Here is a 27,842-nt window from a genome sequence, read left to right as displayed (position 1 = left end):
AATAGAAGAGAAGTGGCAAAAAGAAAGAGAGGAAGTGACTTGTGCGGGTGTCTCAGGGACACGGACGGCAGAACAGGCCAAGTGGGCATGGAGCGAAGGGCCGAGGAAGGTGTAGGACTGGCTGTGGACGCAGGTCAGCAGGCGAGCAGGAGGGTGAGAGGCTGAGGCCCATCGGCTTCAAGTCTCTCTTTTGTTGATGAATAAGGGAGAAGCTCGTCTTCTAAGGAGAGAGAGAGACAAGGTCAAGTTGACAGGAGTGCTTGCGGAGAGCAGCGACGGTTTGGAATTGTCTCTGAGGGAAACAGGAGCGCTGAGGACAAGTAGGAGGGCCTGGGGGTGCCCCCCAGGACCCAGGCGCCTTGGCGAGCATAGGTTTAGTTTACAGTGTGACTTTTCTCTCGGTCACCTGGGAGAGGAGAAGGGGAGAGGATTCTGACGCGTGGCAGACCTGAGGTGCTAGACTGAAAGTCTGTGGGGTCGCAGCGGGGAGCGGCAGGGACGTGGTTGCGATGAGCCGAACCAGACCTGGCTGGCCCACGTTCGGGAGCGGGAGCTTCCCAGGGTGCACTCATACTCACCCCACAAGAGAGCCAGCGTTGGGGTGCCTGCCATACAGAGGCCACGGATGGCCCGCCTAGCCAGAGAAACAGCAGCCACCAACAGATATGTGACCACAACAGGGGCCAGATGAGGCAGAGACAGACACTTGTCCCTTACCCCCGCCTCTGTTCCAACACCTGTGAGAAGCTGAGCTCCGAGGCGGGAGCTGTGTTGCTTAAGTCGACGTCCAAAAGACGGAAGGGAAAGAAAAGTTAAAAAGCAGCCAGAGCAAAAGCACAGAGGTGGGACAGCACCTGGTGTGCTGGGGACTCTTTCACGTACTTAAGAATGGCTGGTACATAATGGGGCAGGTGACTGGAGACTGGAAGGAGAGGGGAAACTCTGGTTACATGGGGGGTAAACCCTCTCACTCCTCACATCCATATTGTCTTTCTCTCTGAGCTCTGTGCTGCATTTTTGAATGATTTCTTTGTACCTGTCTTCCAGTTCCCAATTTTCTCTTCAACTGGAGTTAATTTGCTGCTTAAATCAACCAATTATTTTTTAAATTTTAGTTATTTTATTTTTCATTTTTAGAAGTCTACTTGGATCTTTGTCAGATCTCCTTGGTTTTATTTTTATAATCTCTCATTTCTTGCTCATCTTTTCAAGCTTTTATTTCTTTAAACAAATTAAATATATCTGTGGTTATTTTATCTTCTGTGTTTTGTAATTCCAGTGAATTAACAGTGTCTAAAGGCTTTGCTGGTCTAATTCTGCTGGCTTTTGTATTTTCAGGCACAGTGCATAGTACATGATCCATCCTCAAAATATTTGTTGCATAAATGAATGAATGAAAATATATGGAAGGTGCTGGAATAAAAAGAGCAAATGAAACGTTAATAGATAAATGACAGTATGGTGCTGTGAGTCATATTATTAAAATATAAGCTACGGGCGAAATAGGTGAAGGGGATTAAGAGGAACAAACCTCTAGTTATAAAATAAATAAGCTATGGGGAGGTAATATACGGCATAAGGAATATGTCAATAATATTGTAATAACTTTATATGGAGACAGATGGTTACTAGACTTGTCATGGTGATCATTTCATAATGTATGCAAATGGCAAATCACTGTGTAGTACACTTGAAACTCACATAATGTACATCAATTGTATTTCAGTTTCATATATATGTGTGTGTGTGTGTGTGTGTGTGTGTGTGTGTGTGTGCAGAGAGCTGTAAGAACAAGGACCATCCTCCCTTGCTGGGGGAAGAGTAAAGGTACCTGTCGTCAGGTATTCAGTAAGGTGTTTTCCAAAGGGACATAGATTATATAATACTTGAAGTTTTAATAGGTCAGGGTTCTGTGTGTATGCTTATTTTGAGTAATAGAGCACTCATGCTTCATGAGAAATAGCACTTCATTTGAATTCTCAATTTAAATGATATTGAAAGGTTTGTTGCGGTATTGCAGACTTAGACATGATTTTTACTCAGTACTAAGGTAAAAAAGTTTATTATTGGTCTGCACATCTAATGGGGAAAATGTTTGAGAAGTGTAGTTCCTCACCTCATCGTCATCTTTCCACGGCACACCGGGTCTCTTGGTCTCAAATACCAAGAACCAGTGGGTACAAAGAGCATGCATCGTGCTTGTGGTCTGTGAATACACAAGTTTCTGGGGAGAAGGGAGAGTACTGGTGTGTTCAGGTTCCAGTCGGCTTCCAGGCAGGGCCATGGTGGGGACTCCCTCATAATGCCACCTCTTTAGACTGTCCCCAAATACAGCACCTGTTTATTCGTTTACTGTGGGCCGGGTACCATTTCAAACATCTCATATATTTAATTCATGTCAGAATTAAACCTCAGACCCAATTTAGCTTAACGTTTTACTCTCCTGGAGTCACCCGTAGGGTTTTATTGTCATTACAAGATGTGGTTGGATGGTCACAAACACTTCAGGCACCTGCCCATCTCGGTCAGCCTAGAGTATGCCCTGTGGCACGTGGAGACCTTAGCATGCCAGAGACCAGATCCACTTAAACTCTAGCCTGAAAAACAGAAAAATGTACATAGGTAATGACCGCCAGCTTCCCGAAGACATTTCCAGCTTCAGTTTTGATAACGATAATCTACTGAGGGAAATTATAGTTTTTATTATTGTTGGAACCATAACTATGGTGTAAAATTTAATAATGAGCATCCTGTATCTACCTGTTCTATCATCCATGCATTGTGATCCATTTTCACGGCCTGAAAGTCTTCAGCTGTCCCACTTGAAAATTTTTAAAGAAAAGCACCTTAATTTTAAATGTGTCCATATCTCTATTTTTCTGTGAGACGCTAAACCATTATATCAAATTTATATCAAAAGAAGTAGTAGGGCTTCCCTGGTGGCGCAGTGGTTGGGAGTCCGCCTGCCGATGTGGGAGGCGCGGGTTCGTGCCCCGGTCTGGGAGGATCCCACGTGCCGCGGAGCGGCTGGGCCCGTGAGCCATGGCTGCTGAGCCTGTGCTCCGCAACGGGAGAGGCCACAACGGTGAGAGGTCCGTGTACCACAAAAACCAAAAAAAAAAAAAAAAAAAAAAAGTAGTAGTAAATATACTTGGCATATTTCATAGCTGTGTTTTCCAAATATGTTTTCTTATGTTAATACTTGGATATAATATATACTACAGTTAAATATAATGATATACGATAAAAAATTCTCAGAACCTACAACTGTGTGTATATACACCCACACATACACATATGCATACACACACTTATCATAGATCATATGGAGAGTATAGCTATTCTAACTTATTATGATTATCTGGGGCTTTATGTATATATTGTAAGGTAAATACATTAAGATTTTCATGTCAAACATGTTATTTAACTTTCACATTAAATATCCATTTTAAATTAATGGCCTGTCTACTTTAAATCAATATATTAATGAGCAATTCAAATCACCCCTGCATGTTAATAATTTATAACTCTGGCCTCTTAGCAAAATGGCCTTATTATCTTTTTTTTTAAACATCTTTATTGGAGTATAATTGCTTTACAATGGTGTGTTAGTTTCTGCTTTGTAACAAAGTGAATCAGCTATACATATACATATGTCCCCATATCACCTCCCTCTTGCGTCTCCCTCCCACCCTCCCTATCCCACCCCTCTAGGTGGTCACAAAGCACCAGCTGATCTCCCTGTGCTATGCGGCTGCTTCCCACTAGCTTATCTCTTTTACGTTTGTTAGTGTATATATATGTCCATGCCACTCTCTCACTTTGTCCCAGCTTACCCTTCCCCCTCCCCGTGTCCTCAAGTCCGTTCTCTACATCTGCGTCTTTATTCCTGTCCTGCCCCTAGGACAGGAATAAAAGGTTCTTCAGAACCTTTTTTTTTTTTTTTAGATTTCATATATATGTGTTACATATGGTATTTGTTTTTCTCTTTCTGACTTACTTCACTCTGTATGACAGACTCTAGGTCCATCCACCTCACTACAAATAACTCAATTTTGTTTATTTTAATGGCTGAGTAATATTCCATTGTATATATGCCTTATTATCTTCAGGTCCTATTTCCTTTGATTAACATAATTACTAAAGTAGAAGAAGCTCCTTCAGTTACACAGTTTTAAACTACAGAAAGACATATTTTGGCATCCATCTTTTGTCATGCATGCCAGCTCTCTGCTTTGTAGCTGTAATTGGATACTATGTATCAGACTAACAGGAGAACTGATCACAGCAATAGCTCTGTTGGAATATAACACCCATTATTAGATTCGCAATATAATAGAATGTAAAATAATTTGCAGTGATTATAGTACCTGAAACAAGGCAGTGGAATTATTGAAAAATGAAAAAGTGTTACCAGTATGGGAATGTTCTTATCTGTAGGCAGTCTCTCAACTCAGAATTAAATCTGATGTTCTCTTTTAAAAATGATTTCATCATTGTCCCCGAACTGGCAAAAACATTTTCAGTACCTTAGACAGCGTAGCTATTTCTCTTTTGTCCTTAGGCTCAAAGTGTGGAGGAGGTGTGTTGGTGGTGGTTTTTTTTTTTTTTCCTTGCTTCAGGCATTTTGGTGATAGTCTGCATTTAAATATGCTGTCTGGTGTCTTACATAGGGAATAAGCTTCTTCCTAAAGATAACTGTTAAGAATATCCAAACCAGCTTTAATATGACTGACATTTCAAGGTTCTATTTTGCATTAATCAAGTATATTAGCAGGTGTAAATCACTGTACAATAAAGAGACTGGATACAGTCTCATAATTTAATACTGGGCTTCCCATCCAGGAGTCTGCTGGATATATACTTGAGAATAAAGCTTTTTGACATTCAGGTTTAAATTGAAAGAAAATGAGAAAGCAGATAAAGCAAGCCAACCAAATGAATTCACTCTGTACTCCTCTCTGCCTTTTCAGTGGAATTCAGAGAAATTCTCTCCCAGAGAAAGTTGGGAAGCCCTCACGAAACAAACCCTTTAGTGTTCACAGAGTATCCATTTATGTGCTTTGTGTTCAAACATAAAAAGACAAACATTTTGCTGTTCTCCATCTAATCCCCACAGGTTCTCCTGGGCTTCGGAAAATTTTCCATAAATGCTGTCCATTCTTTATATGAATCCAAGAAAAAATCTACCCCACATCCCTTCCTGGGAGAAGACAAACAGGCACAGATACACAGGCCAACTTAACTCTGTCCCCCACTACAAGGCCCCGCACCCCTAAAGGCCGCCCCAGGGACAAATGGCCTGAACCGGGTCTCTTCACAGTTACGCACCATCACAACAACTGTGGTAAAGAAGTACTTGGTGCAGCTGGTTCTACCACACTCTTTAGTCCTTCTTTTACTCCCCTAAAAAGAGCATTGGTTTCGAATTCAGGAATCTGGAGTTCTAGTCCTACTTCTGCGCTTTAATCATCATGTGATCCTGGCAAGTCACCTAATCTCTGGAAGTCTCAGGTTCTCCCGTATATCACGAAGGGACTGAATTAGAATGTCCTCTAAGACGTCTCCTGTCCTATAGTCAAGTTTCTTTTAATGACTAGATCATCCAGATAATGATTCCTTGAACAAACATTTATCAAGTGACTGTTTAGGTACTCCGCGGGTCAGTTACAGGTTCAACAAGTTGAACAGGATGTGTGCCCTGAGCGGGTGTTCAGCCTCCAGGGGTGCCAGAGCTGGTAAGAAGCTCTAACAGGTTGTCAACCACAGATTTGTTTATTGCTGATACCAGAGCTTAGTGCCTGCCCCATACTAATACGTAATCAATACTTGTCAAATGAATGAATACTATTTGAAATAATAAGTGAAAATAAGAATATTCACATTGTATTACGCAAAAGCAAAGAAAAGAGGGATTCATTTTAACTTTGAGGATATTGAAACGACTTTACAAAGGAGGTAGTATTTGAACTGAGTTTAGAAGAGTGAAATAGTTTTTGATAGAGAAGGGTAAGGATGAGGGGATTCTAGACGGAGGGAAGAGGATGAGCAAAACCAGAGAGACACGAAAGTGTGTGTCCGCCCGATGGCCGTCACCCTGGAGCTGGAATCCGCTGCAGAGAGGGGCAGGCGGAACAGCGTGGCTGCAGCCCTGGCGCCTGGAAGGAGCAATGGTAAATGTGAAGAACCGGGAGAAGTTAAGCATAGCAGAATCATACGGTTTTAGGAAAAGTAGTACAAAACGAGACAAGAGAGGTAAATGGGGACTGATGTATGAAGAGCCTTGTAAACCATATTAAGTAGTTTGAAGAAGTATTGGAAGGAAAATGATCAGATTTTCAGTTTGGAAATGTCACTCTGGCTGTGCTGTGCAGATTGAACTGAGGGGACAGGGCGGGGAGACCTTTTAGAGGCTGTGGGAGCAGCTCTGCTCCAAAACAACCTGCGTGGCTGGGAGGTTCATGGTCTTATTAATAGAGGTAGAACAAACACCCAAGGATGAGGAGGCTGGAGGGTAGTGAGACTGCCCTGTGCAGAGGGATGGGTATGTATTTCGGGCTAAAACTCAGCAGAAGTCAGAGCTGAGAATTAAAAGGTGTGGATTACTTGCTTACAGGTGATAGATCTCATCCTCCTTTAAGTATGGTGATGGGTGACGTCGCCCTGGGGTATTGCAGAGGCAGAAAAGAAAGGGGCCAAGGATAGACTGTCAACCTTTTAGAGGAAACAGAGCCAGGGCAGGACATTGAAAAGATTGCTTAGTGAGATGGGGGCGCGCCAGCAGAGTTCAGCTGAAGCAGCCACAGAGGAATGAGTTTCAAGGAGTGCTTGAGGTTTCAGTTTCCTTCTTCCTCATCACTCCTGCCTGTCAGTCATGAGGTCCCCTGGCCCTGGCTCCTTCCCTTCTCTGCAGGTCTCACTCCTCCCCTCTGCCGCACACTTTGCTCTAGTACCACCGAATGGTTTGGATCTGCCCTGCTTTCCCCTGCCCCACGCTGTCTGTAACCTTCATTGCTTTGCTGAGGTTGTCCCATCTCCTTGGACACCCTTCCCGTCTTTCTCATCTTGGTTGACTTCTCCTCCTTTCAGCTCTGCTCAAACACTACCTCTTCCAGAAGACTTCCTTGAACCTCTTTGACATCTTTGTACCTCTAAACCTCACACAGTGCCTGAATGTGTAGTTTCGTGGTACTTGTTTTGGTATTAAATTAACCTTGAATCTGAATTTCTCTGGTCTCCTGGTTGCTTTTCCTTATTTCTATTCTCTCCCAGCCCTAGAGCATTTAATTTAAAGATATAGCAATTATTTACCTAAAATACTGTATCAGCCAGAATCCAGTAAAGAGACAAAATGGTGTACCACTTATGGTTCTGGCAGCTTTACTGAGGTATAATTATCATACAATCAATGTAAATATTTAAAGTGTATAATTTGATAAGTTTTGACATATGTATAAACCCATGAAATGACAGCCACAATCAAGATAATACTCATCATCCCCCATAGTTTCCTTGTGCCCTTGGTAATCCTTACACCTGCCTTTCCCTGCCTTGCCCCTTCCCTGTTCCTTTGTAACCACTAATCTACTTCCTGTCATTATAGATTTTCTGAAATTTCTAGAATTTACATAAATGGATTCATACAGTAGGTGCTTTTCTGTCTGGCTTATTTCACTGTCCGGCCTAATTATTTTGAAGTTGTGTGCGTCAATTGCTCACTCATTTTTATTGTTGACTGATATTTCATTGTATGGGTATATCATAATTTGTTTATCCGCTCACCTGTTGAGGGACATTTGGGCTGTTTTCAGATTTTGTCTGTCACAAATAAATCTGCTATAAACATTCATGAAGCAATCTTGGGAATTCCCTGGCGGTCCAGTGGTTAAGAATCCACACTTCCAATGCAGAGGGTGCGGGTTTGATCCCTGGTCGGGGAACTAAGATCCCACGTTCCATGCGGCTCAGCCAGAAAACAACAACAACAACAACAAAAAAACCAACCAACCAAACAAACAAACATTCATGAAGAAGTCTTTGTGAGGACTTACATTTTGTTTTCTATTGGCAAATAGCTAGGAGTGGAATGCTGGGTCAGCCAAACTGTTTCCCAAAGTAATTGCACCCTCTCACAGTCCCCCCAGCAATGTGTGTTACTCTAACCAGTGTCCTGTGAATGATGAGGTCTCCCACTGGCTAGTGGATGCGTGAACTCCCCACCCGTGTGAGCTCTGCAGATCACACCTACTGTTCCTTGCGGGAGGTGCATGCCCGGGCTTCAGGTAGTTTCCTCACCTGCCTGCACTGATCAGCAGATCTCCAGAGGTTTCTCTGGTACTCTACCCTACACACTCCTATCATCTTGGCTCCACAGATGCCCAGCTCCATCTCCTCAATTCGGATACTACTGTACTCCCCCTGGGTTCCCACTTCCTTCTCTGTGGCCTGGAAACTCTCTCCAGGCAATACACTGGGAAAATCCTTAAGGCTCACCTTCTTTATTTCCTTCTTTCAGGATTCACTGTCCTGTATTGCCTGAAGTTCACAGTCTGGCAACACTGTTTCATTAATTTTGTCCAGTTTCTCAGTTGTTTTAAGCAGTAGGTTAAATCCAGTCTCTGTTCCATCTTAGCCAGAAAACGAAGTTTAATCAGCACCAGTTATTTTAACAGAGTTTCTCCTTTGACCTATGGGCATTTGAAGTGTGTTTTTATTTATTTATTTTTTGGCTGTGCTGCACGGCTTGTGGGATCTTAGTTCCTTGACCAGGGATTGAACTCACACCCTAGGCAGTGAAAGCGTGGAGTCCTAACCACTGGACCACCAGGGAATTCCCTGAAATGTGTTTTTAAATCTCCAAATATTGGGGAGTTTTTCTGGGTATATTATTACTTATTTCTAATTCAATTCCACTGGCCAGAGAAGTTAATATAAGATTTCAAGCTTTTAAAGTCTATTGAGATTTGTTTCATGGCTCAGCATATAGTTTATCTTGGTAAACATACCATGTATACTTGCAAATTTACCAAAAACTGTGTATTCCGAAGTGGTTAGGTGTGGTGCTTTATAGATGTTGATTAAGTCAAGATAGTTGATAATGTTGTTTATGTCTTCTGTATCCTGATATTTTGTGTATTCTGTCACTTGCTGAGAGAGGGGTATCAAAATTGTCAACTGTGATTTGGTTGGATTTGTCTAATTCTCTCTTTAGTTTTATCAGTTTTTGCTTCATTTAGTTTGAAACTCTGTTATACATCTACATACACATATTATGTTTATATCTTCCAGATGATTGACTCTTTTGTCATTATGAACTGTCCCGTTTATTCTCTAATAATACCCTTTGTCTTAAAGCCTATTTTATCTGATCTTAATATAACCACTCAGCTTTTTAATGCTTATTGTTATATGGTATGTCTTTTAAAATCCTTTTACTTTAAATTTACTTGTGACTTTGTTTTTAAACTGTGTCTCTTGTATACGGCATATAATTGGATCTTGTTTTTTATCCAGTCTGGAAAATATGACTGAAAAAAACACTGATATGGTTGGATTTAGGTCTACTATTTTATTTTATGCTTGTCCTATCTGTGTTTTGTTCCTCTGTTCTTTCCTTACTGCCTTCTTTTGGGCTAATTCAATATTTTTAGAATTCCATTTTAATTTATCAATTGGATTTTTTAGTTATACCTCTTTGTATTAATTTTAGTGGTTTCTCTAGGGATTAATTTATGTATCCTGAACTTTGTGCAGCTCCATTGCATCACCACTTCGCATAAAATGTAAGAATTTTGCAACAATATAGGTCTAATTTACTACTCCATCATTTATGCCGTAATTGTAGTATAAATTATATTTACATTTGTTGTAATACTTCACACACGGTGTTATAATTTTTTAAACAGTCACATATATTTTAAAGAAATTAAGAGAAAAAATAATATTCTATATTTACCTTAATATTTCCCATTTCTAGCACTCCTTATCCTTCCCAAAGATCCAACTTCCCATCTGGTATAATAATTTTTCTTCAACCTGAAGTACTTCCTTTATCATTTCTTGTTATAAAGGCCTGCTAGCCATTAATTCTCTGTTTTTGTTCATCTGAATATGTTTTTATTTTGCCTTCAATTTTAAAGGACATTATTGCTGAATATAGAATTCTGCATTGACAGTTTTCATTTCCTTTCAGCACAATATATATGTGTGTATGTGTATATATATTATAATCTGGTAATTAATACAGTTTATTGGCTTTTGCCCCTTTTTTGTTTTAACTTTCCTACTCCCTCACTTGTGCTCTTGGGATCACCAGCCAAATCAACTATCTGCATCTAAGTGTTTTTTTCAGAGTCTGCTTTGGGGGAACCCAAACTGAAACATGTTCAATTTACGTTATATAAATCTGTATACGAATATACAAATACTTTCTTTTTTTTCCCACGAAAAAGACCATTTGCTAAACAAATGTATTCTTTATATTCACTCATTTATTGAGAAGCTGCAGTCTCCTATACATTGTGAAATTGAACTGGTAACTTGTATTATTAGTTATTTTTATGTCTTTGGCACTTTGTGTGTATATGCATGCAAGCATGCATATATATTCTTTCCTTCTACCTATCTACTTATCTATCTTAATAAAATACACACTTGCTCTTAAGTTCATTGACAGTTAGAACTATGACTTCCTCTTAAGTATGTCTCTAAAATCTAATACAGTTCAGTGCAAACAGTAGGTGCTCAATAAGCGTTTCTTGATTGATTGATCGTTCTTAGTTTTAGGCTTCACATACACTATGCATTGTTATATACAAAGTCAACATATAAAATTGATATTAGATAATTTACAAATTAAGGAATTATTAAATTTAACAAATATTTGCACACCTCCTATAGGCAAAAGCATGGTGGAGGCTATGAAGTCAGAATGCAGGAACATAATATGGTGTGTGATAGGCTCTATACAGCAAATAATTCAGTGAAAAAATGAGTTTACAGAAACAAATACTATTTCATAGAAGGGAAGGATTAGGACTGAGTGATAGACATGACTGGAAATAGCTTCCAGAAGTAGTAATTATTTCAGAAGGGCCTTGAGGAATTGGTAGGATTTAAATAGACAGAGAACAGCGAGGGTGTTCCAGTGTTGGAGTGCAGGGTGAGAAATCAACGGTAATCAAGCTAAAGAAGGATGAAATAACACGGAGAATGAGGATAAAGGGACCTGAATGAACATGGGGTGCGTAAGTAACCAAGAGAATGGCCTGACTGCGGGTTAGTTTCCTGTTGAGTAACGATAGAAAATAAGCAATGAAGGGCCTTTAAACCCAAAGCATGTAGACTTTGTCACTGAAACGAGGGAATTTTTGCAGGATTTTTTTCTAACGTGAACTATAAATAACTAAAGTAGAGATTGAATTGAAGAGGATCAGTTTGGCATGTTGCACAGAAAGAGCAGGGATGAAACACGGCTGATGGCATAGAAACCCAGTACAACTTGCTGTCTAGAATCTTCAGGCCTCTTTAGCTTTCCGTTTGAGTGAAGATTTTTCTCTTTTAGGTAATCTGGGCATTTAAAATCATGATTTTCAATTTGTCATCGTGCTTTCTCTTTTAGATCATAGTATTTTATTCATTTTAAAAGGTTATCGGTTTTTTTTAAAGTCTAAGCAACCAGAAGATTGCATTCTGTTCTTTCTGAACTATTGAGAAAGGGGGCTGATAGAAACATAATGACTCCAGTCTGGGTTTTTTCGTTAAATTTTAAGATTTTTTTGTTGTTATTCTTTTGTAATTTTAAACTTTTGTACTAAACTTTAAAATTATGGTTATACAGATTACTTTATACATCCCAATTCTGAGATTTAGATGGAGTGTTATTATGGATGGATATTGTCATCAGAAAGTCATTGTCACTCTGAGTTACATATTGCTAAATTTCAAGATAATTTCATTACTGATAGACTTTCCTCCTAAGAAAAATGAAAGTCAGTGGAAAAATATTTAACTAAAATTCACTTTTTAGGAATGCTTCTGTGTCAATCTGGTGATGTACACATGCACTTTGGGATACCATTGATCTCGTATTGTACTAAGAATATATTAATTTTTTAAAGAACGTTTATCAGCTAGGTATAACTTGATCATATGCACATCAGGAATATTTTAGAAGTTATTAAGTAGTTAAACTATATTCAATTTAAAAAACAAAGGCATTACCTTTTTTTATTCTTGTGCTTCAGTTTGGCTTTTTACTCAACAAGCACTTATCAAACACATCCTATGGGAATGGCACCGTTGTGTGCTGTGGAATAAAGAAAACTCCTAGTAAGGTCTCCTCAAGGAGCCTGTTTTCAGGTAGGCAGCCAGACTTGTAGTTAACAAGATGAAGTGTTACAACTGCTCACAGGGCTCCAAACAGGATATGGTAAGATAAACAATAATAGCATAAGGTGAGGAAAAAAAATCAGGGCAAGCTTTATAGAGAAGGTGAGAGTTGAATTGAGTTTTAAAAGATGAAAAAGTTTGGAGATGAGAGGGCTGGGAAAAAATGGAATTCCTAGTAGAGGTAATGATTTAGGTTTCTTGAACTGTCTGATTCTGTGGTAAACTAGCAGCACTTTTGCCCAGGTTAGCCTTCAACCGTGGATGAAAATGAAAAGGAAGGTTAGAGTCAAAGAAAATTTGTTTTTCTTCATAATAACTCAGAGCCTGCAAGTAACGATAATAAGCATCTCACTGCACACTGTGAGGTATGTTGTGATGTACATTGTGATATGTAAACACTTGATAGCAACTTACTTAATTCCTGTTGCCTCCTCTCTTTTGGGAGCTCAAATGAGACAGTCTTCCTCTTGCCCTCTCTCAGTTTTCTTTCTTTCCATATCCAACTTCAGATGAAACTACTTGAGAGCAAGTCCCTAGCACTGACAGTGTTGATAACAATTTGCATCTAGAAACTTGGACCAGGCTCATAATTCATATTCAGTAATATTTCTGTATCAGACCCACCCTACATTTTAGATCCTCTCCATTCTTTCAATTCCTTCAATTTGTAATAAATACTATTTGTCTGTTGTATTCCAGGTACTTTGTTATAGTCTAGGTACTTTGGTAATATTAATGAATAAAAGGGACAAAGATCCCTGACCTGATGGAACTTACATTTTAGTAATCATCGCAACTGCTCTGGAAAATTGCTTTTTTTCTCCCACAGAGATTTATTATTAAAATTAGGTTGTTATGTAAGAGAGTGATTTTCTTTTACGGGCTTTGTATAGACACTGGGGTGGGAAGACATTCTTTATTTCTGGGGAAAAAGGCTTCTTTGTAGCTGGGGGTTCTGTAAGGCTAGACCAGTATGATGTGGCATATTTTCTCTAGTTTATCTTGTAAGAGATGAAAGTTTGAAGGCACTAAAAATATAGTGGTTTCAGAGACAGATAAGTGGGTGAAGGGAGAAATATTTAAAGACGAGTTATTTGAAGCTTTCCTTGACTTGGCTTCAGTGAGGAGAGAGAGAGAAGACAGCCACCAAATGACTAGTGCATCAATTATAGCTTGGGTATACTTTATATAGACAGAATAGAAACATAGTAAGAAAGTAGAAACGACTAAATAGGAGAGATTTCTGTTATGGCATAAAAAAAATCCAATTATTAAAAATGCAGTAAATTTGAAATAGAGTATTTTCAGTTTTATTTTTTGTTTACAGCTCTTATTTGTTACTTCACAGATGCTGTGCCTGTTCCCTCAGAAAAAAGCCCATCTCTGCAGACAAATGTGAGTTTCGACAAGAAATCAGACAGTACCATTACAAATACTGTAATAGAAAACCCTTTGCAAACGTCTCTAGAAAAGCAACCAGCTGCAAAAAGTTTTGAAACATTGACACCCTTACCAGCATTTTCGCCATCTAGTAAAGAAGAGATCATCAGCCCTACTTTAAGGGTATCAAAGTCGGATTCTACTTTCTATAACCAGGGCTCTGTGGAGACACTCTGTGTCTCTCCCTCGTTCAAAACATTTGAGCCAGTGAAAGAGACTGTGATCAGTAAGGAGCGTGAGAGACGAACGGGATCCGGCCTGGTTCACACGGAGGATGAAAAGCTCAAGGCCTTGACCGCGTGGGGTGAGTCTACGGAAAGCAAACCACCAACCTCTTTGCAAGTGCTCTTCCTTTACTTTTCTCTGCTTTCTCTCTCCTGTCTTTGTTCCCTCTTTTTACTCTCCATCCATTGGTATTAAGAGAGGTACCGGAGCTTGGAAAGTCCCCCTTAATTAAAGGGCTAATAGCAGTTCATCTTTGTGGGTTACAAGTGCTTGATTGAAGCACACGTTCTGAACAGTTTTGATGCAGAACAAATTAGAAAGAACTGGCATTAAAGAAGAGCTTCTGGGCTTCCCTGGTGGTGCGGTGGTTGAGAGTCCGCCTGCCGATGCGGGGGACACGGGTTCGTGCCCCGGTCCGGGAAGATCCCACATGCAGCGGAGCGGCTGGGCCCGTGAGCCATGGCCGCTGAGCCTGCGCGTCCGGAGCCTGCGCTCCTCAACGGAAGAGGCCACAACAGTGAGAGGCCCGCGTACCGCAAAAACAAACAAACTAACAAACAAAAGAAAAGCTTCCTGTTAAACATTTAGGCCAATTATTAAAAAACTATATGAAAAAAATTGTTTAGTATGTACATCGGTATGTATACACACCCACCCACCCATGTATATAATATATTTATAATAGATATGGGAACACATGCATATGTGTGTGTGTTTTCCCTTTTTTTTTTTTTTTTTTTTTTTTTTGCGGTACACGGGCCTCTCACTGTTGTGGCCTCTCCTGTTGCGGAGCACAGGCTCCGCATGCGCAGGCTCAGCGGCCATGGCTCACGGGCTTAGCTGCTCCGCGGCACGTGGGATCTTCCCGGACCGGGGCACGAACCTGTGTCCCCCGCATCGGCAGGCAGACTCTCAACCACTGCGCCACCAGGGAAGCCCGTGTTTTCCCTTTTTTAAAAGAGTTGTGTACTGATTCCAAAAACAGGTGGGAGAATCTCTTCCCTTTTCTGTCTTACAAAACATTAAGAGGGTTGCAGTATTCTTTAGACTGGATGATAAAGGATAAAGCCAGTTGAGATTCCAGGTCGTTGGCCATCAGATATTAAATCCTACATTTTTATAATTACACTTTCTTCTGTAAAGTTAATTAGTAAAAGAATAACTTGTTTGCTGGTGCATTTTTCAAAGACTAAGTAGTTTATTGATTCTTATATATGATAATGCTAATTAACTCATATAAATATAAAGTTTTTAATATAAATCTTTTAAACTGCCTCAAATTCAGGTCAGAAGTACAATAGAAATACAAACAATGGAAGCCAAAATGTTGAGGTTAAAGAAATTTATCTTGGTGCTAGTAAGGTCAGTGAATAACAAAAGACTCTTCGTACTGCTCTTTCCAGAATTTTTTTGAACTGAGTAGCCTAAAAATAAGACTAACTCTTAGTTTTGTCACCAGATCAACTTTTCTGCTGAGACTGCTGATGGAGAACCCAATTAGTACTGGTTATGATGGCCATGTTAGTTTATGTGCATGGCTGTCCCCTGGGAAGTTGTTATTTTGATGCATTTCTTTCACAAATACCACAAAAAGAAAATCGAAAATAAACTGTGGTCACTGCTTGTGTACCAAGTACATTAAATTATAAAAATTAGCAAGAAGTTCCTCTAAAACCAGTTAACAAGGAAGACTTCTTCCCCTACTTAAAATGAAGTAGATAGCATTAGTCTAATCCTCCACCAAAAATACTGGTTAAAGCTGGAAAACTATTAGAAGTCATCGTAAAACAACCAAGGTAGAAAACACATGATGGGTCAGGATCCTAGGAAAAAGGATTGTGATATTGTGATATAATAAGAAATATATATTTGGTCTTCATCACTGATTCCTGGCACAGAACTCCTGAAACCCTTGTAATTTCCTGAGAAAGAGGAGAGAGAGGAGCATCTTTTGTTATTCATAATAAGCCCTTTCAAGCCCACCCCTGACCTGTGGGGAGAGGAGAGGGGGTGGATGCTGAGTTAATCATCAGGGGCCAATGATTTGGTCAATCATGCCTACGTATTGGAACTTCTATAAAAACCCTAAACAACGGGGTTTAGAGTGCTTCCTGGTTGGGGAACACATAAAGGTTCTGAGAGGAAGGCACACCTGGAGAAGTCATGGCAGCTCTGTGCCCCTATCCCATACCTTGCCCTATGCATTTTTTCCAATTGGCTGTTGCTTTATAAACCAGTAATAGTAAGTAAAGCATGTTCCTGAGTTTTGTGAGCCATTCTAGCAAATTATCAAACCCAAGGAGGGGACCATGGGATCCTTCAATTTATAGTCAACAGATCAGAAATAGAGGCGGCCTGAACTTGCAATTGGCATCTGAAATGGGGAGCAGTCTTGAGGGTTTAAGCCCTTAATCTCTGGGGTCAGCACTAACTCTGGGTAGTTAGTGTCAGAACTGAATTAAATTGTAAGACACCCAGTTGGGTGTCCACAGAGCACAGGAGAAATCCTTCGTGTGGGAAACCCACACGTTTGGTGTCAGAAGTGATGTGAGAAGAGTAGGAAACTAGTTCACATTTAGTTGGTCCCACATTCACCTCAGTTTTCCCCGCTTGCATCATTTGCTTATTAGCAGAGCAAGATGATAGAAGCTGAGGGAAAATTAGAGGTCTGTGCTTTCCACAGTCTCACTGAGCTTGGGAGGTAGGGTTGGAGTTTGGGACTTCCAAGGTGTCATGGACTCAAGGGGCCAATATTCCAGAGGGGAGGGAATCACAGAGAAAAAGTCCATAAGTCTTTGTGTAATTTCTTACTGTTACATTTGCCTGCTGCTAAACTGCTCACGTTCTGAATAAGATGCCGAGAAATGAAATGGGGAGCAGCCAACCCGTTTAGCCAACCTAAATGGGAAGAGGCTGACGAGCTAATCAGAGATTCTCATAATCTTGTGGCACTAAGAGACAGAGGTTGGAGTTCAGGATACGCCAAATTGTAGGGGCTCTGGTAAATACTCTGTGCTTTCAGCTAGGCTCTCTAACAGGCTACACCTTAAGCATCAGAAGTACACTGTAGGAGTAAGGACAAGCCAGAAATAGAACAGCCCTCCCAAATGCTGAAACCCAACTTTAACTAGAGCAAAGTGTCTGGAAGACAATGAAATCCTTTCTTGAGAACTGCTACAATTTTTCATGCATAATGTTTGGCATTCAACAAAAAATTACCAGGCATACCAGGCAATGAACAAATGACCGGGAATACAGGAGAAAACAGACAACAGAAAGAGACTCACAAATAATCGAGATACTGAAGTTATAAGATAGGTACTTTAAAATAATTATGATTAATATAATCAAGAAAACAGAAGAAAAGATGGGAAATTTCATCAGAATAGAATACTATATAAAAAAAGAATCAAGTGAATTCATGAATTCCAAAGCTGAAAAATATAGTAACTGAAATTAATACCTTGAGGGTACTGTTCAGTTCACATGGCCTGAGATGTCAGAAGAGAGAGTTCAGCACTAGCAGAGAAGCTGAAAATTTATGAGGGAAACCCTGAAAGGGAGGGAGACTCAGATGGAGTCTCAGATTCCATTTATAAACTCTGCCCTAATCCTTGACTGACTGCTAAACTGTATGTGTAAGGGAAGACCCCAGTGACTCGTGGAAAAAAAAAAGAACACTGGAAATTATAAATATGTGGGTAAATACAAAATACTATATATTTTATTTTTAATTCTAACTTGAAAAGTAACATACAACTGTTTAAAGCAAAAAATTTTAATACTGTATTTTGGGTTTTAAAACTTATGTAAATGTAATTACATCACAACATAGCACAAAGGATGGCTGAATTGCATAGTTGTTAATGACACAGGTTCTGGAGTCAGACTGCCAGGGTTCATAATCTCAGCTCAACCACTAATTGTGTGACCTTAGGCAAGGCCCTTGACCTCTCTGCATGTCAGTATCTCCATCTATAGGACAGAAGTCATGATGGCACAGCCACGTGGAACACAGAGGCTGTTATAGGAAAGGATTCGAGGTGAGAGAAAGGAGACAAGAGCCGGTGGGTGAGGGAGGGGGAGAGATCCCAAGATGGAGCATGATGTGGGGAAGACAGACTAGAATCCAGACCAGAAGGAGAGTCACCTCAGTCTACGGGCCTGTAAGGAAAGAGGAGAAAGGCTGTACCAGATGTGAGGGGAGGGTTTTGTTGTTTTTAATAATTTAAATGCGTTGAGCCTTCATGGGCCACACTCTATGTGTCATGGCCTCAGTATCTTATTGTCTGAGGTCACCTACTGAGCCTGAGGGTTTGGAGTGCTAAAAGGCCTGTGAAGAGACTGGAGATTTAGAACGGCCAATCTAGAGCATGGACGAGGGGGCTGATAAGACACTGAGAAGACAGAGGAGTAGGAATTTGTAGTCCAGATTTGCAGCTGCCTGTGCTTTTCTCCTGTAGTGCTGAGCATCCCAGGGGTAGGAATGGAAAAGGTAGATATTGAAATTGAAATAGGATTCGGACAGGGATTGGGGAACTGCAGCCTCTTGGTCCACAGCCTATTTTTGTAAATAAAGTTTTATTGGAAAACAGCCACACTACTCAGCTCGCATATTGTCTTTGGCTGCTTTTGTGCTACATCAGCAGAGCTGAGTAGTTCAAACAGAGACTGTATGTACCACAAAGCCTAAAAGATTTACCCTCTGGTCCTTTATATAAAAGGTTTGCTGACTCCTGAATTAGGAATTAGTAGCAGGTAAGGCAGAAGATGTGTTGGCAAGGGGGTAGCTAGAAAATGGCTGAAGTGATGGATCCTGGGATTCTAGACTGGACAAGAAAGGAGCCAGAACCAGGAGGCACTGATAGAAAATAGAAGGATCGTCGCATCTATTGTCTCAATGAGGCCAAAGTGTAGATGTATTAAAAGGAATGTAAAAGGAATCTTAAAGGCTGGAAGTAATTGGGAAGAAAAGTAATCTTGGAAAACAAGATTTCAGAGTAGGGCAGTTGTGAGTGATGGCATATTCTAGGGAATACCCAGAGGAATGGCTGGAGGTCATTGTGGTTGAGGAATTCAAGAAATGATGAGGCTAGGATGGATGGCTAGTCTCAGATGATGGAGGATAAAGAAGACATTACCTATTTCCTGGTTTTCTTTTAAGAAATATTTGTTTACATGAAGGACCCAGGTCTGATGTTATAAACTCTTTGGAGATAATGAGCTGGACAAATTAAAAAATACTTGCACACTCATATTTTAGCAGTTCGCAAATATCAGGGAGGCTGTCTGGGGCAGCCACCTAATACACTTTAGTATCTCTACGGAATGAGAGGGATGGATTTGCTGCAGCGACCTCCTTTGACCCTTTGATGATAAATAACTGTTCCTAGAGCAGCCCATTCCTGCTGCTCCCCTATTTGGAGCTCAAACTATTGTTTTAGGTCGTTAGTTTATCATGCCCGCTAAAAAGGAAGGAGCTAGTAAGTACTTAGAGGCCAGATCTGGTGGCAGGCAGCTGTCGTTATAGTCTCGTAAGCCACAGTTAGGGTAAGTGTGTTAGACGCACGGGATTTTACGTTCTAATTTGGGGGAGGAAAAAAAAATCTGTACCTTCTCATGTTGGGATAGTTGTGAGCATTCTCCCTGGCTCCGTCCTTTCTTTCTGTCTCATCGGTCCCATTTTCTTACTCTGAATTTCAGCAGTAGTTGGTCTTTGTAGCTGTTTTTCAGTTCACCTTTGCTGGGGAAAGAAACCAAACATGACACACACACAAAAGACTCATTAACCATACCTCTTTCTTTGGGGCTATAAAAGCCTTCAGAGCTAGAACAATTAACAATTTCCCTAAGAAATGGGGAAAATGATAGAAAACAGTTCTGCAGACCATTTCAGCTAACTCTGAGCTACTGCTCAGGCTGATTCAGAAGCACCGCGCAGAGCAGAGCAGTGAAGGGAGAGGGGAGTCTTATCACCTGCCGGGGGAGTCACAGCACAGGTGCTCCCTGTCCCCCAGACACGGCCCCGACCGCTCTTCCAGCTGTGCAGCCCCCGCCTGCTTTTGTACAGACAAAAAGACACACCGATTTGATGTTTTTAATTTAGTGGACCAAACTTATACTTCATGGGTAAGTGAGTAAACTCACCTTTAATCCAGTAATCCAATTTTCCTAATACAGATGTAGCATAAGTGATTTATAATCACTTATAATGAGGCAGACTTATTAGCATTTCCCTGGGTTACTCCTAAATCTGGTTCCTTTGTGTAGCTTATTTATAATAATGGCATTAAAAATAAAATTTCAAATATTACATTAAAAAAATTGAGATCTAATTCATGTACCATAAAATGCACCGTTTTAAAGTGGACAATTTAGTGGTTTTCAGTATATTCTTAGAGTTGTACAGCCATCACTACTGATTCCAGAACGTTTCCATGACCCTCAAAAGTCCTGTACAGGGACTTCCCTGGTGGCACAGTGGTTAAGAATCACCTTCCAAGGCAGGCCACATGGGTTTGAGCCCTGGTCCGGGAATATCCCACATGCCACGGAGCAACTAAGCCCGTGCGCCACAACTCCTGAGTCTGCGCTCTAGAGCCCATGAGCCACATCTACTGAGCCCTCATGCCACAACTACTGAAGCCCGCACGCCTAGAGCCCGTGCTCTGCAACAAGAGAAGCCACCATGATGAGAAGCCCGCACACGGCAACAAAGAGTAGCCCCGCTTGCTGCAACTAGAGAAAGCCCAGGAGCAACAACGAAGACCCAACACAGCCAAAAAATCAATCAATCAATTAATTTTTTTAAAAAAGTCCTGTACACATGAGCGTTCCCTCCCAGTCCCCCTCACCCCAGCCCCTGGCAACCACTATCTACTTTCTGTCTCTCTGGATTTGTCTATTCTGGACATTTCATATGATGGAGTCATGCAATATGTGGCCTTCTGTGACTGATTTCTTTCACTGAGCATCATGTTTTCAAGGTTTCTCCATGTTGTAACATAAATCAGTACTTCATTCCTTTTTATGGCTGAATAATATTCCAGTGTATAGATAAACACATTTTATTTATCCCTTCATCAGTTGATGGACACTTGAGTTGTTTCCACTTTTGGGCTGTTATGAATAATTCTGTTGTGAAGATTTTTGTAAATGTCTCATTTTTTTAACCATAGAACAAAATCAGAATAGTTTAGTTCATGTGTGTAGGTAACTTGACAGCCATTATATATCAGTGAGGAAGACTGAAAGAGATGAATTGGAGAATGAAAAAAAAAAAATCCCTCTGTTGTACAGTGAACTGTTTAGTTGACCAAAGACCTGCTGCTAACAGAAAAATTTCCATTTACTGCTAAAGAGAGTTTTAAAATATTTCCAGAAGTGTATTTGTCATCTTATTTTTGCAGCCCAGTTACTTCCATATGCTTTTTAAGTTTAAAATTGTAATATGATAATTAACAGACCCAATGTTATTCATGAGTATAAAAAGTTAGAGATAACGCATCAGCATTTGGAATAATTTTGTCAGTGCTGTATTCAAGTGAGTGCAACATTCATTAGCATGCATGTATCGCACAGTGAGAGTTTTACAACCAGCCATTTACTACAGCGTATTCGCAATATTCTCTGCATTTCAGCTCTGGGGGGTGGGCTGTATGAAGAGGATGCTTGTTAACAAATAACCTCCTCAGTGAGCCAGAGAAGGGTCACTGAACAGGCAGGGAGATGCACCCTGAAGTGCAGTGTGCAGTGTCTGGTACAGCTGCAGCGTGTTTGGAAACAAGAGTAAATTGGCCTGCAGCAATTAGAGATGAAGTGGCTTTTCATGAGCAAAAGCATCCTGTAGCCTATGAATCAAAGCTGCAGAACTGTAAACAGTGAGAAGCTATTTACTCAGCAGTTGTAGCTACAAAGCAGAAGCGTGGGCATACAGTAAAAAGCAGTGATTCTCCAACCGGAGCATGCAACAGAAACACAGGTTTGTGAAAACCCCGTTTCCTGAGCCCAATCCATCCCCCCAAGTGTCTGATTCAGTTGGTCCGGGGTGGGGCCCAAGAAGTTCATCTCTAACAAATAACCAGGTGATGCTGCTGCTGCTCCTGGTTCAGGAACCACACTCTGAGAAACACGACACATAAAGTGGAATACCAGATATTCATCATGTCATACATGTATGACTGTCATAACTGTGTTATCTTTACATATATAATGTTATATTAATATTTGACTCAAATATTATTTTCTTCCTGGCCTTCTTAAATGTTCCTTATGAAATCATTCTTCCTGACCAGAGTGAATTATTTCTAGAATAGTTTCTTAGTACTCTTAACATAGGTGTTTTGGCTCCTAGAATCTTAGAATCTCACCAAGGATATATAGTTTGGTCACATGATGCGTTGATCTTGCCTGAGACATTCCTGCCAAACGGTCATTCACTCCGTGCATGAGCTCCACGTGTATCAAGAAACTCACCACTTCCCAAAGCAGCTCATTTCATGTGTGGAAAACCATGACTATTAAAAAGTTTTCTTTTTTAAATTGGGCTGAAATCTCTTTTCCTATTACTTTCACCTGTTAACCCCAGTTCCAACTTGTGCACAATATTAGAAAGGGGAGATAAATATTACTAAAATTTTGTGACTATTTTCCAATAACCAAATATAGCCTCTTACCCTTTGTCCTCCTATCCCTTTTTGAATAAAGATTTGCATATCCATCAACCATTCCTTATATATCTTTATATAAGGAATGGTTGTCATGTTCCCTCACCATCCTGGGTGCCTGCCTTCTCAATTCTATTATATCCAGAATTTAACATAATTCTCTAATACTGTAAAATTAATTATAATATAGTAGAATGGTGTGGACTTAGAGCGTAGTGGGTTAGATTATATGGTTTAACCTCAGAGACTAGAATTCGAGTCTCATCTCTGCCCCTTTTTAGTCCTGTGATCTTGGGAAAGTTTCTTTGCCTCTTTGAGATTCCTTTGCCTCATGTTTTAAATGGGGTTAATAGGGACTTCGCTGGTGGTGCAGTGGTTAAGCATCTGCCTGCCAATGCAGGGGACACAGGTTTGAGCCCTGGTCCGGGAAGATCCCACGTGCCACAGAGCAGCTGAGCCCGTGTGCCACAACTGCCGAGCCTGCGCTCTGGAGTCCGAGAGCCACTGCTGTTGAGCCCACGTGCCACAACTCCTAAAGCCTGCAAGCCTGGAGCCCATGCTCTGCAACAAGAGAAGCCACCGCAATGAGAAGCCTGCACACCGCAGCAAGGAGTGGCCCCTGCTCGCCGCAACTAGAGAGCGCCCGCACGCAGCAACAGGGACCCAACGCAGCCAAAAAAAAATTATAAATAAATAAATAAATAAATTTTAAAATAAAATAAAATAAATGGGGTTATAAAGCCTACTCCACATGTTGTTATTGGAGTGTGGTGCTAAATAAAGAGAATTAGAAAATAGCTATTGGAAAAGCATTTAAATCCTTAGACTTTTCCTCCTTGCTAAACAGATGAACAACTGCCCTGAATATTCACCCACTGTCACAACCTCCGGCAGAAGTCTGGAGATTTGTGTACTGGAGAAGGTAGGTGGAGGGTCTCTGAAATGAGAGATGCTAGGTAGAGTTGAGTGTGCAGGGCCTATAACAACCACTACAGGATTAAGTGACCATATGCAAACCAAATGCTGAATGCTGAGCACCCTGTCCCCTTTCCCTGCTAGACTCCCAGCACACTGGGAGCCAGGTCTTTACCTTCTAGGCAGGAGAGAGAAACTGTTCTCACAGGAACCTATAGCCCTCAGAGGAAAGAACCAGAGATACTGACACTCGTGGTTCCCCAACAGATGACCCACTCAAATGACTATACACTGAAGCTCAGTGTTGTCAAGTCTCACAATTACACTCAGAGCTTCCAGTCAACTTGGTAATTTTTCATTCTTAATCATAAGCAGACAGCAAGGTGTTCCAGACATCTGAAAGAAACTTCTAACATGGAACATTGAAACAAGGGATAAGAGAATATGTTTCACCCATGAAACAAAAACAGGGTGATACCAAAAGAATCTCTGAGAACGCCCAAAAAATAGCTCTTGGAAGTTAAAAATACAATAGCAGAAATTAACAACTCAGTGGTAGGATTGAAAGCTAAAGCTGACAGAACTCTCTGAGGAAGTAGAGCACAGAGACAAAGGTAGGGAAGATGGGAGAGAAAATTAAGATTAGAGGACTAGTCCAGAAGATCTAACACCTGCACTAGTTAGAGGTTCAGAAAAAGAATACAGAGAAAAGAAGAGAAAATAAATTATTAAAGCGGTAAAGAAAACTTTCTAAAGCTGAAGGAAATGAGTTCCTGATTAAAAGTCAGTTGACTTTCAGTTGACCTCAGTGAATAAAAAAAGTCACCCTTGAGGCACACAGAGAAGCCTCCAAACACGGCGGACAAAGAGGAAATTCTATGAAACTTCAGAGATAAAACCGTTACATACAGTTATATACAATGAATGGAATGGCTCCCACTCCAGAGCAGCAATACTGGAAGCAAGAAGACAGTGTCATTTTGCCTTCACAATTCTGAAAGGATTTCTGACCCAGAATTTTTTACCTAACCAAATGTCATTAAGCCTAAAAGTAGAACATGGACATTTTCAGACATGCGAGTTCTCAAATATTTACTTCTCGTGCATCCTTTTTCAGTGAACTACTGGAGAACGTGCTACTCCAGCACGAGAGTAGACCAAGAAAGAGAAAGACTTGGGATATAGAAAACAGGAGGATGGCGAAGGGACATGTCAGATGGCAGCTGTGAGTGGATCTCAGAGTCTCCCTGTGTGACTCAGAACACAAATACGCCGAGCCTTTCGTCATTGGCATGCCCATTACCACATACCCTCTTTTTAATCCAAGGATAGAATGTCTGGATAGGCCTGACCTAGATTCTTAAGTGTGCTTGTCCTGTCTTGACCGTGTGTTAATGAAGTTCCTCCTTTCCTTTTTGTGTCCTGCTGCTGCATCAGATGAGAATATTCATTTCACCCCCCAAAAGTTTTGTGATTGGAATTCTTTTCTGAGAACTGGGGATAGGCCTCAGAGAGCTTTGAAGCAGAAAATAGAAGCTGCCTGCCCTGGCCACATTTTTTACAGGAGGTCCAATCTAGTTTAGATGGACATGAATAAGGAAAATAAATAAAATTAATATAGAAAGATAAGTGCCAAATGGTAAGCATTAATTCCCCTCTTCTATGACTTATAGTGAATAAGTTTGTTCTGTTTCTTAAGTAACAAGCCCAGAGTCAGTTACAAAGACTTCAGCACTGGAATTTGCCGATTTTTACCACCTAAGACATAAGTGAATGTAAATAGACATTCCAAGGAGACAAGAAAAAGTTCTGTGCCCAAGAAAGTTTGGAAAACACTTGAATAAATTACAGGTGGCCTTTGAACAACATGGGTTTGAACTGCAGGGTCTAACTTATACATGATTTTTTTCAATAAACATGTAGTACAGTGTTTATTGTTTATTTGTTTACTACAGGATCTGAGGTTGATTGAATCTGCTGATTCAGAACCTCGGATATGGAGGGCCAACTGTAAAGTTATACAGGGATTTTCAAATGTGCAGAGGGCCAGCGCCCCTAACCCCCATGTTGTTCAAGGGTCAGCTGTACTGTTGATTTCTCAGAACCTTAAATATGCTAACGGACATTGTTAATCTCCTAATGGGAGGCCCAGTGTGCAATTGGCTAGTCTTCACTTTGAAGCCCTGTTCTCACAAAACATCTTTTTACATCTTGAGGAGCACAGTGTTCCCCAGAACAGTTTGGGGAATAATGCTTTAGAATGAAGTGTGAAAGAAGAGATTTAGTATGTTTTTGCCTGAAGGGAAGTTTAAAACATTATCAGATTTTTAATTTTATGGAAAATAGGCTTAGAGTGCTTTTTATTTTACTTACAGTTTCTTGGTGGAAAAAAAAAAATTATATGCATGTGCTGAAGTGTCCTGGATCTCAGATGGGTTGGACTCAGTCTTGACTATATTTGACCATTAAGAGAAAAAGACTAGTTTTATAACTGTGGGGTACTTGTAGTTGCTTGTTCATTTTGCCATAATATTTTCTGTCAAAAAAAAAATGAAGGAATCTAAGTTACAGGTTTCTCACACTTTCTACTTTAAATGTCAACTTAAAATGCTGGCAGTGAGTGGAATACCGTGTAATACTTTACTTTTCTGCTCTCTCTGATAAGTGTAGTGTAAAAATATATTCGGCAAGGTTTGAGAGTCAAGATGAATATTGATATTTCTATTTTAGTTTCATTTCCATGGTATTACTGATATATAACACATCTTTAGCTTTTCTCTATTTCCTGCTTTGGGTTTATTTGGGCTTATTATGACTATTTAACATATAAAATTCTAAGTAATTTATTTGAGACCAGATAGGATTTTACACTGTAAAATTATTTTAGCTGTTACTGTCATTTGTATGTTGCCTAATCTTTGTCTGTCATTTATACGTTTTAGTTCCAACTGCCGCTGAGGGAGCATCCTCCTTTTCTACTTTATCCGTGTCATCTCCTGATTCAGCCTCTCCAGAGAAGTCTGTTCATCTCTCACCCCCAATTTTGGCCGGACCTTCTTTCTGGACTTTGTCCCATCAACAATCTTCTTCTGCCTCTGTTAAAGATAAAGATAAGACAGCCAGGGTTCATCACCTTTTTGCTCCTAGGGGCCCACTGTCCTCTGATAAAGAGGAAAGTGACCACCTCAACCTACTGGAAATTCTTCCAGACGACTCTGATTCTGCCAAAAAGAAGACAAGTCCTATTTCTAGCAGTAATTGGGTAGCATTTTCCACCCAAAATGTAGACCATTTCACCTCTATGTCCTGTTCTAGTTTTCAGGCAACCAAAGACCTGCCTAGGGAGCCTGAAACAAATGATTCCACTAACGTTCTTCTAGGGGAGGTGAAAAATGCAATAGTTAAATTACATGAAGATCTGAGCATGGTGATACAAGAACTTAATGTCATCAACAGCCACCTGGTAAGCATGAGTGGGAATAGTCCACAAATAAACAAGTCTCTGCAGTTTCCCCAGTATTCTGAGGGGGGCTCACATCGAGTCTAACAATCTCAATAGCCATTTTTTAATAGAACTAATGTGGTGTCACTTCCCAGGGACTAAGAAATTAACCTTTTATAGATTCTCATTACTATGGCAAAAATAGGGTTGTTGGTTTGATTTTTCCTTGTCAGGTTTATTAAACAAGTATATTTTAAACCAATAAATTCATTTGGGTGGTTTATTTTTTACAGAGACAAAGAATCACCTTTGATAATATTTTCAGGTTTAGATATTAGTTCATTTGAAACTGAAGAGAATTTCATTTTTCCACGTTCTGTACTTTACCTCAAAATACATTGAGCACTAGTGAAAGTTGTGGTCGGACTTCAAACTGCAAATGACTATTCTAGAGCTTTTGGATAAATTGGTAGTAAGAAACCCTTCATTTTCCATCTGTATGGAGATTCATTGTTAACAAACCTTTGCCTTGATTTAGGAGAACTGAGTCTGGAGTATACATTTCACATGTTCTCATGTCAAGTTTCAGGTTCTGCAAACCAAGGGCCAGAAAAATCTTTCCCTTCTTGCGAATGCCACCGTTGGTTGAGAGTTAAGTTGAGACAAGTAGGACATGGAACGGTTGGTTTGTTGTTGTTGTTGTTAATGTATATATTGCAAAGTGAATTTAAATGTGTACTCTTTTTCTTCCTTTTTGGAAAATA

General features: G+C 40.2%; 1 protein-coding gene across 1 annotated transcript in view; it reads left to right on the top strand.

Moving 5' to 3' along the window:
- ENTHD1 (ENTH domain containing 1) overlaps window positions 1–27,183 on the top strand; it is an 86,472-nt gene extending 59,289 nt beyond the window's left edge. Inside the window, exons 5-6 of the mRNA XM_059081069.2 lie at window positions 13,739–14,134; window positions 26,579–27,183. Of these exons, the coding sequence (XP_058937052.1) occupies window positions 13,739–14,134; window positions 26,579–27,183 (1,001 nt within the window). The remainder of the gene's footprint in view (window positions 1–13,738; window positions 14,135–26,578) is intronic.
- The last annotated feature ends 659 nt before the right edge of the window (window positions 27,184–27,842 follow it).

This window comes from Kogia breviceps, chromosome 12, assembly GCF_026419965.1.
Source record: "Kogia breviceps isolate mKogBre1 chromosome 12, mKogBre1 haplotype 1, whole genome shotgun sequence".
NCBI lineage: Eukaryota > Metazoa > Chordata > Mammalia > Artiodactyla > Physeteridae > Kogia > Kogia breviceps.
Note: the sequence above shows the minus strand (reverse complement) of the source record. Positions and strands in the feature narration are given on the sequence as shown.